Source organism: Culex quinquefasciatus, chromosome 3 (assembly GCF_015732765.1).
Source record: "Culex quinquefasciatus strain JHB chromosome 3, VPISU_Cqui_1.0_pri_paternal, whole genome shotgun sequence".
Classification (NCBI taxonomy): domain Eukaryota; kingdom Metazoa; phylum Arthropoda; class Insecta; order Diptera; family Culicidae; genus Culex; species Culex quinquefasciatus.
Genome location: NC_051863.1, coordinates 180,041,188 through 180,058,000, shown reverse-complemented (window position 1 = coordinate 180,058,000; position 16,813 = coordinate 180,041,188). Strand labels below are relative to the sequence as shown.

The window sequence follows — 16,813 nt, the reverse complement described above, 5'->3', positions numbered from 1 at the left end:
GCAAAATATAGAGAATTTTCTCAGCTTTTCAAAAATATTTTTTTCAAAGGTGGGCAAACATGTACACTATTTTTAAAAAATCAATGAATGCGACTATTTTGAAAAAAGTTACATAAAAATGGCTATAACTTGAAAACGGTGCACTTTATCAAAATTTCACTAAAGTACTTTTTGATTGCAATTTCAATTTTGCGTCCAATATTCCGATTTTTCCCCGGATTTTTTTTTTTTAAAGTTGTATTGATTCACAAAATTATAACTCGGTCAAAAAATGTTTGACCTTTCCGGAAATTTAAAAAAAATGGCATTTGATGTCCTCTAAAACATATAAAAAATTAAAAAATTAAAAATAGTGTTTTTTGCAAATCAAGTTTTAGTGACAAAAAGTGAAATTAAAAAGCACCAATTTTTTTTCCGTGTATATTTTTTTTTTTCAGTGTAGTCCATATCCATACCTACAACTTTGCCGAAGACGCCAAATCGATCAAAAAATTCATTCAAAAGATACAGATTTTTGAATTTTCATACATCATTTTTGTATGGACAGCTGCAAAATTTGTATGGAAAATTATATCGACAAACTAATGATGCAAGGTGGCTTCTTTGAGCATACCGAAGGCACCAACAAAGTTTCAGGCGGATTAAAAAAACAAAAAATAAAATTAAAGAAAAATGACCGATTCCGTAGAGAACTGCTCTATTAACAAAATAAAAGGCAAAAGCTTATGGGACCTTTTAAAAAAAAAATCCAGATTTATAAAAAAAACAATTAGGTTTTACAGCGTGACGTCACGAGCGCACACGCACACACATTTTTGCTGAGACACACGTGCAAAAAATGTAAACAGTGCAGCCAAGCTGTCAAATTTCTAACCTAAAAATTGAGTCGGCGTAAAACCTAATGGCAAAGTAAGATAAAACAAGTCCAAACTTGCAACCTTAAAATCATCTATCATTTTAAGGAGTGTTCATCCCATGGGACATTTCGCCAAATGAGACGATTCACCGAATTGACAAAACACATCGTACAAAAATAAATAAAATGGACACAATGAACTGGCTATTGTCATTTATCTTTTAATTCTCATTTTAACTTCCAGAGATACAAAAGTTAAAGCACAGACAAACAGACGGGACACTCGAGTGCCGAACCATCGTCCTCCAAAAACGGTTATTTCAAATTCAATTTTGTTTCGGCATCCACTCACCCGGCACTGATGGCGCTGCTGTCGTGACAGCTCGCCCGTCTTTTCTCAGTGTGTGTGATGCGTGTTTTTTTTGTTTTTAAGTTGAGCGTGAGCACGTGTGAGGCAGCAAATGAAAAAAAAACAGCCTTCCACCTCGAGTGCCTCCAGTTCAACCCGCAGGAAGGTCGCTTCTTCTGTGGAGAGTTCGAATCCGGCCGAATGCACCTGAACGACGAGAGCCAGCGGTCCCGGACGTAGTGTTCCGGCAGAAACACGAGCAAACGGACATTTACGGGCACTCCTTCGACACGCACGACTTTGGGTGTATAAATCGGAGGCGAATCTACCTCACGAGGGCGACTCGGACCGGATGCGGTCGGACATGATGGAGTAGTACAACGAGGCAGAACGAGTGCGAACCGTGCCGAAAACCTGAAGTAGCACACTCTTAGGCCTATTCCACTGCCTGCCGAAGTCGAGGCTGCTGCTGAGGCGCCCGCTACTGCGGAGAAAGCCGGATCCTGTGGTGGAGTCATCTCCTTCGGAGCAACCTGCTTATCCTTCGTATACTGCTGCTCAGATTGCTGCTGCTGGTCGTCCTTTTGGCATTTTGACGATGCGTCGATCGTGAACGCCACTCTTCGCGACTTTTTTCGTCTTTTGGTTTTGTTCGCTGGCAACTTAATTGCGCCGTGGACACGTTCCCGCAAATGTTTCCAAACGCCCATCGTGGGGATCAATTCCGTTAGTTTTGAATTGGATTTTCCTATTCCGGCGGCCACTACTGGTGTTTTCGTGACCGGGATATCTGGTGTCAAGTGTAATGGTTCATGTTTTCGGTGGAGGAGGAATCTTAGACGGAACATGCAAGCAACGGGGAGGACCAGTGGTGTGGTCTCTGTCATTGTGTTTGTTTTGCATCGCTGCAGGTGCTGCCACATGATTTGCCTCATGAGGTTCTGCCATTGGAAACGGAGCCGACCGTGGAACCGACCCACCGTCATTTTCGGCCGTCGGTCTTGATTTATTTATTTTGATTTTGTTACTGATGATCAGCAACAACAAAATTATTTCGAAACAGCTGTTAATGTTTACAATCGTTAAGGCTTGATTGTCTCACGCATACACTGACATGACACATGACAGTAATGTGTTTGTATTGGTGTGTTTGGGCTGCGCTTCGGCATAAGCTCACCAGGCAGCGCTGGCGTCGCCGTGATTTGGTGGTTTGATGACGGACGATGGATTTCAAAAATAATTTGTATGGAGAGTCACGTCTGTTTGTCTGTGGTTAAAGGTTTCAACACCATAGAGTGCATTCTTTCAAACACAAGCAGTTCTTCAAATTTTAAGTATGGCGTAATAATTTCTGTTACTTTTTGGATTTTTTTCTAAGCAAATTATATGTTTTATTTCAGTGAGTTTTTGCATTCTTTCAAACATGAGCAGTTCTTTAAGTTTTCAGCAGATAATTTGGAACAATTTCTATGATTTTTTTTTCTTTTTGGTTTTTCATGTAAGTACAATACAGTCATTAAGTCCATCATTTCAGTGAGTTTTGCATTCTTTCAAATATGAGCAGTTATTTTAATTTAAGCATACAATTTTCTTTGATTTTTTTAAAGCATATAATCTTTATTATTTCTGGTGGGTCTCGTGGCGCAGGGGTAGCGGCTTCGGCTGCCGATCCCGATGATGCTATGAGACGCGGGTTCGATTCCCGCCTTATCCACTGAGCTTCTATCGGATGGTGAAGTAAAACCTCGGTCCTGGTTTCTCCTGTCTCGTCAGAGGCGCTGGAGCAGAAATCCCTCGTTAGAGGAAGGCCATGCCCCGGGGGGCGTATTGCCAATAGTTTCGTTTTTTTTTTCGGGTATGCATTTTTGAAATCACAAGAGTCTTTTAATTTTCTGCATATAATTTTTAATTATTTCTTTTATTTTTTGCCTTTTTAGTTATTAAAAGCAAATACACTCAACCCCCGGTGGTTGGTCACTTTTTCGTTTGACACTTTTTTAGTTTGTACCCCGTTGGTTGGTCAAAGTCAAACTAAAAAGTGACGAACTGTCACTTTTTACACGGCGCACACGCACACTATCAAAACAAACATTTGGTAGTGTGTGTGAACTCCGTGTAAAAGGGGTGTCAAACTAAAAAGTGACCCCGTTTGTTTGACAACAATTGGTGTCAAACCATCGGGGTTTGAGTGCAATTTATAATACTTCTGAAAGTTTTTGCATTCCTTCAAATATTTGCAGCTCTTTTTATTTTAGCATATCTGGAGTTTTTTTTTTTTTTTTTAAAAAAAAAGGGGGGTGTTTTTTAATACCCCTGATTCAAGGCGGTTTCAATAACAACCAAAAAGCAAAAACTGGAATTTGGTATATTATTCGTGCATGCTTTTCTTTTTAAAAGCATATTAGCACAGACAAACAGACGTGCAACTCTTTTTCAAACCATCGCCAACTAAAACCGTTATTTCAAATTCAAATCAGTCAAAAAATGGATGCCGTAGTACCGCAACAAGACACGAAAGTCGTTGGTGGCGCCACCGTATCCCTTGGCCCTTTGACGTTTCAGTGCATCACCGTATGTGTGTGCAATGTTTTCTTTATAGCCAACACGTGGGGAGAAAATCCAATGTTGCATTGTTAATTTGATTTGGTTAACTGCGGTAGATTTTCTTGAAATAATTCGATATGGTAGAAGTGTGACTTTCGGTCGATGACATCTTGACCAACGATCTGTTGTTTGGTAAAGAGACTTGGAGGAGGAGACAAAGACACGACACTGGAGTTCAAGGCAGTCCAGAGTAGATTAACTGAACATTTTGAAAACAGGATATGTAAAAGAATAAATCAGTTTAACACAATTTAATTGATGGACTTCCACTCCCCTTCACCTCTAGCAGCTGCATTGGTTTTTTCGTCCGACCGACATCAGTTAAACATGCTTATAATTTGGTGAAATCCGCCAGTATAAATGCTATTTCCTAGGTTGTTCCCCTTGAAGACCTTGAATCTGAAGCAACCCATTCGCCTTGGCACCGTGGCTATTTTTTTTCCACTGTAACATGAACTAATGATATTGCCACTCCGCTAAAACTAAATCGGAACCTCCAACCCTTTTACATGCCCACACCCGGCACAGCCAGTTGGATTAGCTTGAAGATAACAATCACGCAACCTGCGATCAGTTTTATTCAATCTTACGCGACTTGCCCATCACACCGGTTCTCATCTTATTTCCTAAACAAAACTGCAGGTCACGGGGCAGAACATGCTGCGGAATACTAGGTGGAATGTTATTATGATGGGAGTTTAGCAAGATTATTCAACTTTCCAGCCCATCTTTTGCGAATTTTCTGGGCATAGAATGAGAAAACAAAATCGACAGCAAACATAAACAAACACCTGTCAGTTTTCATTCGTACACGCTTAGAGGGAAAAATGGGTACACGCTTAATTTGGTTTATCGAAATGATGATGTTTTCGCAACAGGACTGCAGATAGCGCTAGTGTGCAGCCCAATTTCGAACTTTCTTTGGTAAACGATGGATTTTTTGATAAAATCAATGATGATTCACGTCTGTTTGTCTGTGATATTAGTTTAATTATTTCTGTAAGTTTCTGCATTTTTTAAATATGAGCAGGCACGTAAAACGTGTTGTTTTGGAATTCGCAAAATAGGTTCTAACTGTCAAAATGCTTATCCGCCCTTTTCCCGTGTTGCTCCAGATTTGCGATTAAGTTTGATTAAAACACGGATTAAAATTAATCCAAATCCGATACCTCGCTCAAATCTAAACTCTAGGCAGGATCTGGAAAATTTTGAGAAAATATGTTTTGTTCTGTTTTAACGTAGCAGTCGTACCGAAACATTACACAACAAAAAAACAAAAATCTATCAACCAATGTTTTTCTGATTATTTTGGAGTTTGAAGTTGTGAACTTTTTTAAGAACAAAACCTTTAAACATTTTTCAAGTTATTTTAGTGGTAAATTACATGAGAAAACACTAGGACAAAAACTACGCAACAACTCAGTAAAATGTTAACTTGAGTGCCCAGAAAACTCCACAAAAACTCAGTAGCCCAGTGTGTGTTCCTTCGAATCTAGTCACGGATCCTCGACAACAGCAACAAAAAACGGTTCCTTATCATGAAGATCCCGCTGTTTGTCAAGTCGCTCCTGCTGAGCGTCCCCGTGGGCGTCACCTTCTTCGACTGCGTCGGTTACGTGGCCCGCGTCGAGGGCATTTCGATGCAACCGGCACTCAATCCGGACGGCGGCCCCGTCACCGATTACGTGTTCCTGTCCCGGTGGGCGGTCCGGAACATGGAGGTGGAGCGGGGCGACGTCATTTCGCTCATTTCACCCAAGGATCCGGGCCAGAAAATCATAAAGCGAGTCGTCGGTCTGCAGGGGGACGTCATCTCGACGCTCGGGTACAAGCAGCAGTTTGTGAAGGTTCCGGAAGGGCACTGCTGGGTTGAGGGAGATCACACGGGTTTGTTGGAAGGGAGGGAAGGTTGCCCAATTGATCCTGACTGGGTATTTCATTTACAGGAAACTCACTGGACAGCAACACCTTTGGTCCGGTCTCACTGGGTCTCGTCACGGCCAGGGCCACGTCGGTGGTGTGGCCGCCGGCTCGCTGGCAATCGCTCAAGTCTCAGGTGCCCAAAACGCGACACCCCATCTCGAAAGCCAAAGTCACCGGTTCGTCGACTCCACCCGGTTTGAACGGGGCCAACAATCAGACGTTGCAAGCGCAGGAACGAAATCGACGCGAGTGAAGTTGGTTGCGGTTGTTTCAGGTTCAGGGCAAGGACGGTTCCGTCGCGGGACTGGAAAATCTTTCGTGATTTACAAGGGGCATGAAAAGGCCAAGTTTCAGTCTATGGGAAGCATATTTCTTTATTTTTTGAATAACTGTTCGAGACATGTTCTTAAATTTTTAGTAGTCTATTTTTTACAATAAATTCATTTAAAAAACAACGATAAGACTGTTTCATAATTTAAAATTTAGTGTTTTGTATTGGTTAAGTGCTTGAAGCGAATCCGTTTAACAAGCAAAAACGAACGACGACGTCGTCGTTTTTCCAGGATTTAAAAGCCTTTCAAAAATGCAATTTCATAGAATTTGTTTCATTTTGAAGAAAAAAAAGTGTTCGTGGTAAGTACAATTTTCAAAATTAAACTAAGATTACATCCGTTTTCAAATATTTAAAATTCATATGTTCCTCGTCTGTTGATAAAACAAGATTTCCGAGTCTCACGTAGCTCTCTTTACGATCTCTTCGAAACGGTAGCGCTTTAGTAGTTCAATGGTGCGCTTGATGGCCACTCCCGTTCGAATTATCTCAAACTTTCGTGGCTCTGAAAGGTCAATCACGGTGGACGCTGCCCGTTGTTCCTCGGACTGCCCGAGCTGGCCACCGTCGAACACCGCACCCAGCTCTGGCCACAATGCCTTAAACTCGGTTATCTCAAGTGTGCTCTTTTGGGAGCTAAAGTTTGCCGAAGTCAACGCCATCGGTGCCTTAAACTGTTTGGTTACATGTCTAATAAAATTAAATTTTGGTACTCGAATTCCTATTTTTTCTACCCCCGGATTGAGGAATGGATTGTCCAAGTAGTGAGACTTTTTCACCACAATGGTGACCGCTCCCGGGAGCAACTCTTGCAACAACCCCATCGGTAAATGATCGGCTTTGCCCCAGTACAAAACATCCTTAACTTCTGGAACGCAAATCGCTATCGGTTTGGTACAGATTCTTCCTTTTATGTCGTACAACTTTTTGATCGCGGTTGGGTCGTTCGCACTGCAAGCTAACCCGTACACGGTGTCCGTTGGAAGGCCAATTACTTTGCCAGATTCAAGCAGGTTAGCAGCCTGGAGAATCGCGTCGGGACTTTTAATATCTATAACATGCTTTTTATAAACTGACCTAGTGATCTTCTCGTATGGATGTGTACTACTCATTTTCATATTCTGCAGCAGTCGCATTTGGCCGCAAATTAATAAGAACGAATTGTAAAAATCCCTCCTCACTCCACTCATCACCCAAAAAAGCCCGCCAAAAATCACAATATCTCAGCTAGTCCCTCCAATTGTGTCCACAGACCGGATTCGCACACTTGTAGAAGGTCGTCATAGGTTCGTCCGCGGAACGGGTTTGCATCTGCATAAAGTACGCCCGGTTATGCGCACATGCCGGACAGTCGGCGTCGGTTGAATCTACGTTTTCCCAGGCCGCAGAACCGCCCATAACATGGTCCACTTCCTGCAAAGCAAAGTCGTGACTCAGCGTACGCTTCCAATCTAATCTTATCGCAGTTACTAACCTTCAACTTTGGGTAAATTCGTGTTGAAATCTTCCTCTTGATTTTGCAAATGTACGGGCAAGTGTTGCACGAGAAGCGCAGCGAATCCGTTCCTTCCTCCACGAGCAGCAGATTCCCGCAGGTTGGACAAAACATAAGCATCGTTAGGCAGGACGGATTGGCGGTTTTCGGAGGTAGAAAATTAAAATATAAAGCCAAAAGTTAGCCCAAAAACGGTTCTTTTCAAGCGAGATGTTTTTTGGTTACCTGGCACGTGCTGGTGTTTTCTTTATTTTTGCAACTGTCACATTTCCACGCAAACCGAAATCTACCCTTTTTGACAGCTCCAAAAGTGTAAAGTTTACTCGTTTTCATACGATTCAATTTAGTTTAGTGTGTAAAACAGAAGAGGGAATTCGACGGTAACATTTCAAAAGGCATCATGTACATTTTGGCACTTTCTGGGTTATTGCATATTCTGAAAGTACTCCTAATAAGCTACCTTTCCACCAAATATGAGCAAAAGTTACTTCAGTAAAGTCTGTTTAGTCATGATTTTAAATAAAGTAACATAAACAAAATCTCTGCCATCAGCATCCCCTGTTTATATCGAGGTTTTTAAGCGAAGATGGCGTTCGAATGGTGAACGCCCGAAATGTCAAAATCACGCAGTGGTACCAACATTACGAAAGAAAATGTGGCTGTCATGCCATAGCACACTTGTTCCGTAATGTTGGTACCACTGCGTGATTTTGACATTTCGGGCGTTCACCATTCGAACGCCATCTTCGCTTAAAAACCTGGATAGCCCTGTCAACCTGTCAAACAAAAGACTACATGAACCTCGTGACGAAAAAAAAGCAACATGAACAAAGCGCCATGTATATTCGGCGAAGAAAAACGAATCAAAACAAAGCGCCCCCCTCAATGACAGCAGGGTGATATCGACGTTGGTGATTTCAAAAGGAGTTATGTTTGTTTTACTCACACTCAAAATAATCCACACGTAGGTGCTACGTGAAAAATCACGTAAACCCAAAATTCCCCTCCATAGGTCCATTTTACGTGACACACGTAAAAATAATGTGAAAGTGTACCGGCAAAAAATATTTTCACGTTGAAACTACGTGAAAACCTTATAGTATTTTTCCACTAGGGTTTTCCATGTAGCTTTTATGTGTTTTAAAATGTAACTCCAACGTGACTGGAGTGCACCATTCCGCAAAATTTCTACGTGATTATTTTAGTATGAAAATTGATGGTGTACGGTGAAGACCTGCTGTCGGTCTTGTGCCTGAAAATTGAAGTGAAAATAGAACGGTAAGTTAAATAAAGTTAAAATAATTTGATCAATAATTAATAATATTTTTCTCGCAGAAGCCGATTCTTTGTCAGCAGCATCCTTTTTCCTGGCGGCAAAAGAATTTCTAGGCCCGTTCTAACAGTAGTGGCCGATGCTACCGTGTTGATTGACATCACCGAAAATGTCACGGATATGGCCAGCGTTTGCCGGGTGTGTTCCGGAGGATTGCGAGTATGGATTGCGTTCTTGGTGGTCCGATCTTCAATGCCGGATGCTTTGCCGCCACTCTCTCGTCGGCCCTGGCCAGTTTAGTGTCCGCGTCGAAGGTGCTCCAAGCAACAAGCTGTATCCAAATAAAAGGATTGGTTTAGAACCAGCATCGGAAATAACAACCAAGGCGGACATCCACTGGGGTTCGACGATGTAAGCCGACCAACCCGACCATCTACGACAACGACTTCGAGTTCCCTTGCGGCCATGCAGGCCAGCGGAATCATTAAGCTTCGCTCGAACATCTTCCTGCTCGGCACATGCACGACTGGGCCAAGATCAGTTAATCTAGTTAATGAATAAAATGAATTTTTGCAAATTAAATTTAATTTCTTTTCATTTCTCTTCGAAAAACAAAAATCAATTATAGTTATCACCCACACCTGCAAAGTTCATATAATGTTTACTAAAACAAACATGTAGAATTTACCAATCGATTCATATAGCTTTTACGTGCGAAACACGTAGAAACAACGTGAAATGATCTGGCCAGCAAATTTCGTTTCTACTAGGGCCACCTCGTAGAAGTTACGTGAAAACTCTAGTGGAAAAATACCACATAGCTTTTCACGTAACTTCAACGTGAATAATTTTTTGAGTGCAAATAAAATTACGGAAATCGACGCCAACATTTCAAAAAGCATCATGTACAAACCATGCGTTTTGAGAAGAACGCATTTGAATGTAGAGCATTCATTTTCAATTCCCGTTTTGATATAAAAGCAAAATAAAATGTTCTAATAATAACAAATGATGAAAAACGTTGCTTTTATTGATACTTGATCATCCAAATTCAATAAAACATCATTTCCGTAATTTTATTTGAGTAAAACAAACATAACTCCTTTTGAAATCACCAACGTCGATATCACCCTGCTGTCATTGAGGGGGGCGCTTTGTTATGATTCGTTTTTCTTCGCCGAATGTATGCAATAGTTCAACATTTCAAAACTTTTGAAAATCTGAAATATAGAAATTCGAAAATACGTATTTACGAAAAATCCGAAATTCTGACATTCAAAAACTCAAAATTCTAGAATAAAAATGTGGAGTTCAGGAATTAAAAAATTTAAGAATTTAGAAATAACAAAAAACAATAAAATTGGAGAGTAGCAGCCCAGGACCGAGTCCAGTGGCAGCGCATCTGGAGACAGCTTATGACCCGGAGGTTGTACGAGCAGTAAAAGTAAAGTTAAGTAAGTAATAAAATTTAGAAATTCGTAAATAAAAAAAATTAAAATTCATAAATATAAAAATTTAAAATAAGTGAATTTAAGAATTTTAGAATTTTCGAATTTTAGAATTTTAAAATTTTAGAATTTTAGAATTTTAGAATTTTAGAATTTTAGAATTTTAGAATTTTAGAATTTTAGAATTTTAGAATTTTAGAATTTTAGAATTTTAGAATTTTAGAATTTTAGAATTTTAGAATTTTAGAATTTTAGAATTTAAAATATACTGTATCTGCGTAGACGTTGGATTTGGAATAAAGAGTGTTGTTCAGCTAGTTGTCCAAATAGGAAAGAGAGCGCGATACATGTTCGCTTCTTTATTTATATGTCTCTTACATGTGTTGGTATTAGTAACATTTGATAGCACTAAACGTCAAATGACATTATGCGGAAAAACCGAGGGATAGGACAATTCCTTCACCCTTTAATAAGAAAATACAATAAGTACAGTTTGTATAAGTTTATCAATTTAAGATATACAACAAAACCAAAAGTTAATTAAATATGATTGGAAGAACAAAACAGTCCTGAATGTTAACTATTAATTAAGAATAAACAATTCTGAGTTCTTCGAAAGAAGGTCACCAGCAAATAAGCCGCCGTACTGCTCCTTGATCGATTTCCATTCATCGACATCGACTTGTATCGGTTCGCCGAGACCACCCGTCGAAACCGATATTCCTGGCCACATCCAGCCTAACTCGACACCGTGTTGTATCCAATGCAACCACCCGAACGTTGCACCCGACCAGCCATGGCCAGCCGCATGCCCATCGACATTCCATGATTCACCACTCCAACGGTAACGCTTTTTGGTTGCAGTGTGCTCCATTTCTGTTGTAATGATAAGAAATAAGATTTAATAATAATGATCAAAATTCCAACATTAAATAACAAACATTGAATACTGAAACAATCAGAATTACAAGTGCATAGTCTATTAACTAGGCAGTTTGACAATCCGTCATACATCACGATACCAGTTTTAGAGGTGTTTAAATTGTAATGTTGTTTATATTTGTAGCACATACTTATATTTTGTTTCATCAAACAAGCAAAAGAAACTTTTCTAATTCCAGTCTTGGCAATCACCCTTTTCACCACCCTTCGAAAAATTTGCCTTTGCAAGGAACAAAATATTTTTACTTTCAGCAACCAATGCCAGAAAATGTTCTCAAATATCAGGTTTTCTACCAAAATTTTGTTATTAAATAATATTTTGTTATTATACATTATTTGATGCCTTTGCAATTTTTGAAAACACAGTTTCGTTTTTGATAGACCACCATCGTAAAAGTTAAAAGTATTTACAATATTTATCAACAAAAACAAATTATGGAATTCTCCATTCGTCAATTTAATCGGCTCTATAAAGAGAATTTCAAGCAGACATTTCGATAATACGATGACATTTGTGTTGCTGCAGCCAAACAATTTCACGTCCAACATTTGTTGTTTCTTGATATAGTACCAAACATGAGTTTTCCAAAACAGTTTCATTGATCTGGCATAGATGACTTGTAAGCATTTCATATTCCCGCTTTGAAAATCCAGCGATTCTACAACTTTGTCATTTAACAACCAGCAATCGTCCACAAATTTTAGATCATGCCGACCACAAAAAATGTTAACAAAGCGATTGTCTAAAATTTTAGCCCATCCTTTACACAAAATCAAAATAGATTGCAAGTTTGCAATGCTCGTCAAAATCGTTACCATCTTTGTGTACTGAAACAACGTGTTTTCCATCGCTTTAAAGCCAACACGGCTTAAAATCACAAAATTCATCATTAAAATTGTTAGAAATAAATCAATGTTTGGCATAGTGCACTCGTTTTCCAAATTTTGCCTACATAGCTTAAGTTCAATTAAACTCAAATTGTTGCTGTCAAATTGTCGTTCTGAATTCTCAGGAACGTTGTCAAATAAAATGTAATCTAAACTAACACACTTTAAAATTTCATCAATTGAATCCAAATTTGGAGTTAAAATCAAATCTTCGTGATTATTATCAACATTTATCTCAATTGCACAATCAAAATCATTGCCAATCAGCAATTTTTGTCTAAAACTTTCATAACTGTCAAATTGCACATGTTTCATGTTTTTATAAGATTCAAAAACAAACTCCAAAACAAGATTCTCATCATTCTCCCAATTCGGGGTATGTTTAAAATTAGCTTCAATTGTATCCTGTAATTTGTCATGTTCAATCGAACCCACTGTATTATTCTCTGTTAAATGTTGCTCCTTTTCCAAATCATCACAAATCAAAAACAATTCATCCAAATTACAATCAAAATTTTCTTCCCAATCCGGGGCATGCACAATTTCACCTTCCACCTTAGTTTCACTTAAATCTCTTAAACTATCAAACAGTTTATCATCCCAATCCAGGGCACTATCACAATTTACATCAATATCACAAAAAGTTTTATCAAACAAACAGTTTAAATCAAAAAACGAATCATCCTCCCAATTTGGGGTAAATACACAATTTAGATCAATATCAACATCATGCAAGGAAAAAGTGCTGTCATTTAACAAGCAACTATCATCAATTTCCAAATCAACCATTTGGTCCTCTATTTGTATTTCATCAAACTTAACATAAGTTGTGTTCAAAACAGTAAAAATTTTCATGCATTGATCGTTATTATCTTGAAGGTTTTCTATTTGGTTGAACATTTCCGCATTTGCGTACTCAATTTCACCACCTTCGTTGCAGGAATAATCATCTGCAGTACTCTCACCCATGAAATTCACAAATTGTCTGTTAAAGTAATCAAGTTTGAAGCAATTTTGCTTAGAATGACCCATTTTCCCACAAAAATCACACGAAATTCTAGTCTGAGGATATCTCCTATCATAGCTTTTGTCATAATATCTTTGTTGTTGTGTTTGGTTATTGAACCTTCGGTTGGAATTGTAGTTTATATAAGGCTGAAATCTTGAACTGTTTTGCCTTTCCGGATAATTTTGCCATTGCAACCCATCATTTTGTCTGTAATTTCCGTACCGTGAAGACCCTTGTCTTTGTGTTGTTGTCTTTTGAATGTAATGAATTTGTTCTGGTGTAAAGTAATTGTACTGTCCCAATTGAGATTTCCCTGATTGATTGTTTAATGCTTTTACGTTTTGTTTTGCTATGTTCCATGTTGTGATGAACTTGTCCATCTTGTCCAAAGTCAAACCATCCTCCTTCAGCAAATTTTCTTTGAGATTCCTGTCAAGAAGACCCGCCAGAACTCTGTCCATGATGGCCACGTCCTTAAACGCCCCAAAACCACAGAATTCCGCCTGCAGCTTGACCGACTGCACGAAATCCTCATTGGATTCGTCAGGTTGCTGGTTCCTTTGACTAAAACGAAAGCGCTGGACTAAGTCAGGCTCCGTTTTGTCCAATTTTTGTTTCAGTTTCAACACAATGTCAGCATAAGAGGCCTTATCCAGCTCATCTGTGCTGTAGTGCAATCTTAATTGAGAAAAAAGAAACGGACCACAGATCGTCATGAAATGCGATTTCTGACGATCATCCGGCACTTGATTTGCATGAAAGGTATAGGCTAGTCGATCGGACCAGTCCGTGAACGACGTGCCTTTTCTGAACATCTCAATGGAAGTAGCAATCCCGTTCGAACCCATGTCTTAATAAAATCAAGAATAAAATCAAAATTTCCAAAGAAAGCAAAATGAAGAGAAAAAAAAAATCTCAATTACTCCGAAATCCAGGGATCGAAAAAAAAAAAGCTTTCTACTCACCAATCTCCGTCCCGGCCTTTGCCAGCAAGCAACACAAACCCCCAGTAGGTGACTCGTCCTTCGATCAGCGCACCAGCACCGAAAATCGTCAGTGCCCGGAACAGCAGAAGAAACTCCGCCGTGGCCAATAAGCCCCACTTGCGTTTCAGCTCCTCCAACAACAAAAGAAAATCAACGCTCGCCGCGTCGCGTCGCCGACCAGTCAGCGTCCAAAATGGCGTCCGATGATGAAATTCCACCGACTACCGCAGCCCCTTTTGTTCACCAATCGACGTGACACACCCGATGCCGGTTCCTGAACCGTGCGCAGATTTTCCCCGCTAGTAGCCCGCCTCCTGCCGGTTACGCCAAAAATGCACCGCACACACCGTCAGATCAATTTAGCACATGAATTCGCCGATAACGTGCCGGTTCCACACAGAAACCACGCTGGGAATCGCCCGCCGCGACCAGCAGAACGACGTCAAAATTGCTCCCAAAACCACAGCACTCCGGTTCAATCACTGGCTTAACAACCGCTGCTTACTTGGCGTCGCTGCTCGCTGCTCGACTTAACAAAATGGTTGCCGCGGAGACGCTAGCAGTCCCGACACTGGTGAATTTGCAGCTTTTGTTTTCTCAGCGATTTTTCGCTAGCACAAATGTGAACGACTTGATCCCCCGTGAGGAAGATAGAACTTTTATTACCGTCCACACCGTCACTCCAACGAAAAAAATCACCGATTTATCGCCGCGCAGTTCTTAAATTCCTCGTCGCTAATTAAAATATACTGTATCTGCGTAGACGTTGGATTTGGAATAAAGAGTGTTGTTCAGCTAGTTGTCCAAATAGGAAAGAGAGCGCGATACATGTTCGCTTCTTTATTTATATGTTTCTTACATGTGTTGGTATTAGTAACATTTGATAGCACTAAACGTCAAATGACATTATGCGGAAAAACCGAGGGATAGGACAGAATTTTAGAATTTTAGAATTTTAGAATTTTAGAATTTTAGAATTTTAGAATTTTAGAATTTTAGAATTTTAGAATTTTAGAATTTTAGAATTTTAGAATTTTAGAATTTTAGAATTTTAGAATTTTAGAATTTTAGAATTTTAGAATTTTAGAATTTTAGAATTTTAGAATTTTAGAATTTTAGAACATTAGAATTTTAGAATTTTAGAATTTTAGAATTTTAGAATTTTAGAATTTTAGAATTTTAGAAATTTAGAATTTTAGAGTTTTAGAATTTTAGAATTTTAGAAGTTTAGAATTTTAGAATTTCAGAATTTTAGAATTTTTGAACTATTGAATTTAAGGATTTTTGAATGTAGAAATGTAACATGTGAGAAAGGCATCAAAAAACAAACATTTAAATAAACAACGTCTTTTTCAGAAAAGAAAGTAATTAGATACCTATAATTGGATCCTAAAATGAAGATGCTGATAATATTTTTTACGGCGATAAAGCTTCACACAGAAAAATAAGGCATATTTAAATCAACAAAACGTTTTGTTGATTTGAAAATCAAGATTTTTGTTGAATCAACGCTTAACATCAAAGCAACTTTTTCAAAACAACAAGATTTTTGTGGAATTCGAGCCAAACATTTCATTAGGGCACAAAACCAAAACGTAAACATTCGGTATTATTCCACTATTCCATTCATTAGTACACTCCCTACATGCCCTTCAAGAATCAGATTGATAACAAACAATTTCCTATTGAAAAAATCAAAAACTCAAAAGGGCCCATAACAATGTTCACTCCGAATCAGAAAAAAAGTTCAATTGTGCCCTTTTCTTTTTCGTTAGTTTTTCGTAGTTGAGGAACTTTCTATGTTATAAAGTGAACTTTTCATACATTCTTAACACTAATTCACTTCAAAACAACGTTTGGTTTACGTTTCATCAAAGATTTCTGCAGAAAAAAACTTAGCCGAAACTCAATATTTAATACGGTCCCGCGGATGCTGTTCAGTACACATTTGAAGAATTTTTATGTTTCACATGCCTTATTCTCACCATTCGATCACAAAACTTCACCAATTAACATAATGTTCGCTGAATTCCTCTTTATTTCTAACTGAACAAAAGGTCCCATAAACATCATTCAACACAACAATCGGATGACAGCGCTTTAGTGCCCTTTCAATTCTCTTTGAAATTGCATCTAGAAAGGGCCCATTATAAACAACAGTTGGAAAGTTAAAAGGGCCTAATAACGAGATTTTTTTAAATAATGAGTTTTATTGCGAAAATCAACATAAATTAAAAAGCATTCAAGCAGAGTTGAGGATAATGATGTGTTTTATCGTATCATAAGTAAAAATACCATCAGTCAAGCTTCTTTTTTAAATAGGAATTGAAACAAGTTGTGCACTTTTTGCAAGCGATTTTCTCGAATCGCGGTTTTTGGTTTTGTGCCCTAATGAAATGTTTGGCTCGAATTGAGAAAATCAAGGTTTGTTTCAACGCAAATTCTGCGTTGATTATATTCATTTCTCTGAGTACAATGACCCTGTGTACGACCACAAAGAGTTAAAAACGAATTTTTAAATCAATTTGGAAAAATTAACCTCGCGGTCCTTCTTGACAGAAAAGTTCCTACTTGACAGCTCGTTCCAAGGGAGCGTTCTTTTATTACGTAACACAGTAGGGGGGGGGGTCGGAGGCCGTGTTACGCTCCATACAAAAAATTTAAAATTTGTATGGAAATTTTGTTACGAGGGAGGGGGGAGGGGGTCTA

General features: G+C 38.8%; 3 protein-coding genes across 3 annotated transcripts; 1 reads left to right on the top strand and 2 right to left on the bottom strand.

Moving 5' to 3' along the window:
- Positions 1-5,059: 5,059 nt before the first annotated feature.
- LOC6049358 (mitochondrial inner membrane protease subunit 2) lies at positions 5,060-6,187 on the top strand. Its single transcript, XM_001866088.2, has 2 exons — positions 5,060-5,696; positions 5,756-6,187. The coding sequence occupies exons 1-2, from the start codon at positions 5,348-5,350 to the stop codon at positions 5,983-5,985; spliced, it is 579 nt and encodes a 192-aa protein (XP_001866123.2). The 5' UTR covers positions 5,060-5,347; the 3' UTR covers positions 5,986-6,187.
- A 71-nt stretch (positions 6,188-6,258) lies between these two features.
- On the bottom strand, positions 6,259-7,275 carry LOC6049351 (yrdC domain-containing protein, mitochondrial). Its single transcript, XM_001866089.2, has one exon. It carries the CDS (start codon positions 7,251-7,253, stop codon positions 6,465-6,467), a length of 789 nt encoding a protein of 262 aa, XP_001866124.2. The 5' UTR covers positions 7,254-7,275; the 3' UTR covers positions 6,259-6,464.
- On the bottom strand, positions 7,268-7,777 carry LOC6049346 (DNA-directed RNA polymerase III subunit RPC10). Its single transcript, XM_001866090.2, has 2 exons — positions 7,538-7,777; positions 7,268-7,476 (listed from the first exon to the last, which is right to left on the bottom strand). Exons 1-2 carry the CDS (start codon positions 7,676-7,678, stop codon positions 7,291-7,293), a joined length of 327 nt encoding a protein of 108 aa, XP_001866125.1. The 5' UTR covers positions 7,679-7,777; the 3' UTR covers positions 7,268-7,290.
- Between the last annotated feature and the right edge of the window lie 9,036 nt (positions 7,778-16,813).

Coding starts and splice junctions, on each gene's coding strand:
- LOC6049346 (XM_001866090.2), bottom strand. CDS start 7,678: ATGCTTATGTTTTGTCCAACCTGCGGGAATCTGCTGCTCGTGGAGGAA. Junction 7,477..7,537: donor GAATTTACCCAAAGTTGAAG/GTTAGTAACTGC, acceptor TTTGCTTTGCAG/GAAGTGGACCATGTTATGGG.
- LOC6049351 (XM_001866089.2), bottom strand. CDS start 7,253: ATGAGTGGAGTGAGGAGGGATTTTTACAATTCGTTCTTATTAATTTGC.
- LOC6049358 (XM_001866088.2), top strand. CDS start 5,348: ATGAAGATCCCGCTGTTTGTCAAGTCGCTCCTGCTGAGCGTCCCCGTG. Junction 5,697..5,755: donor GGTTGAGGGAGATCACACGG/GTTTGTTGGAAG, acceptor TTTCATTTACAG/GAAACTCACTGGACAGCAAC.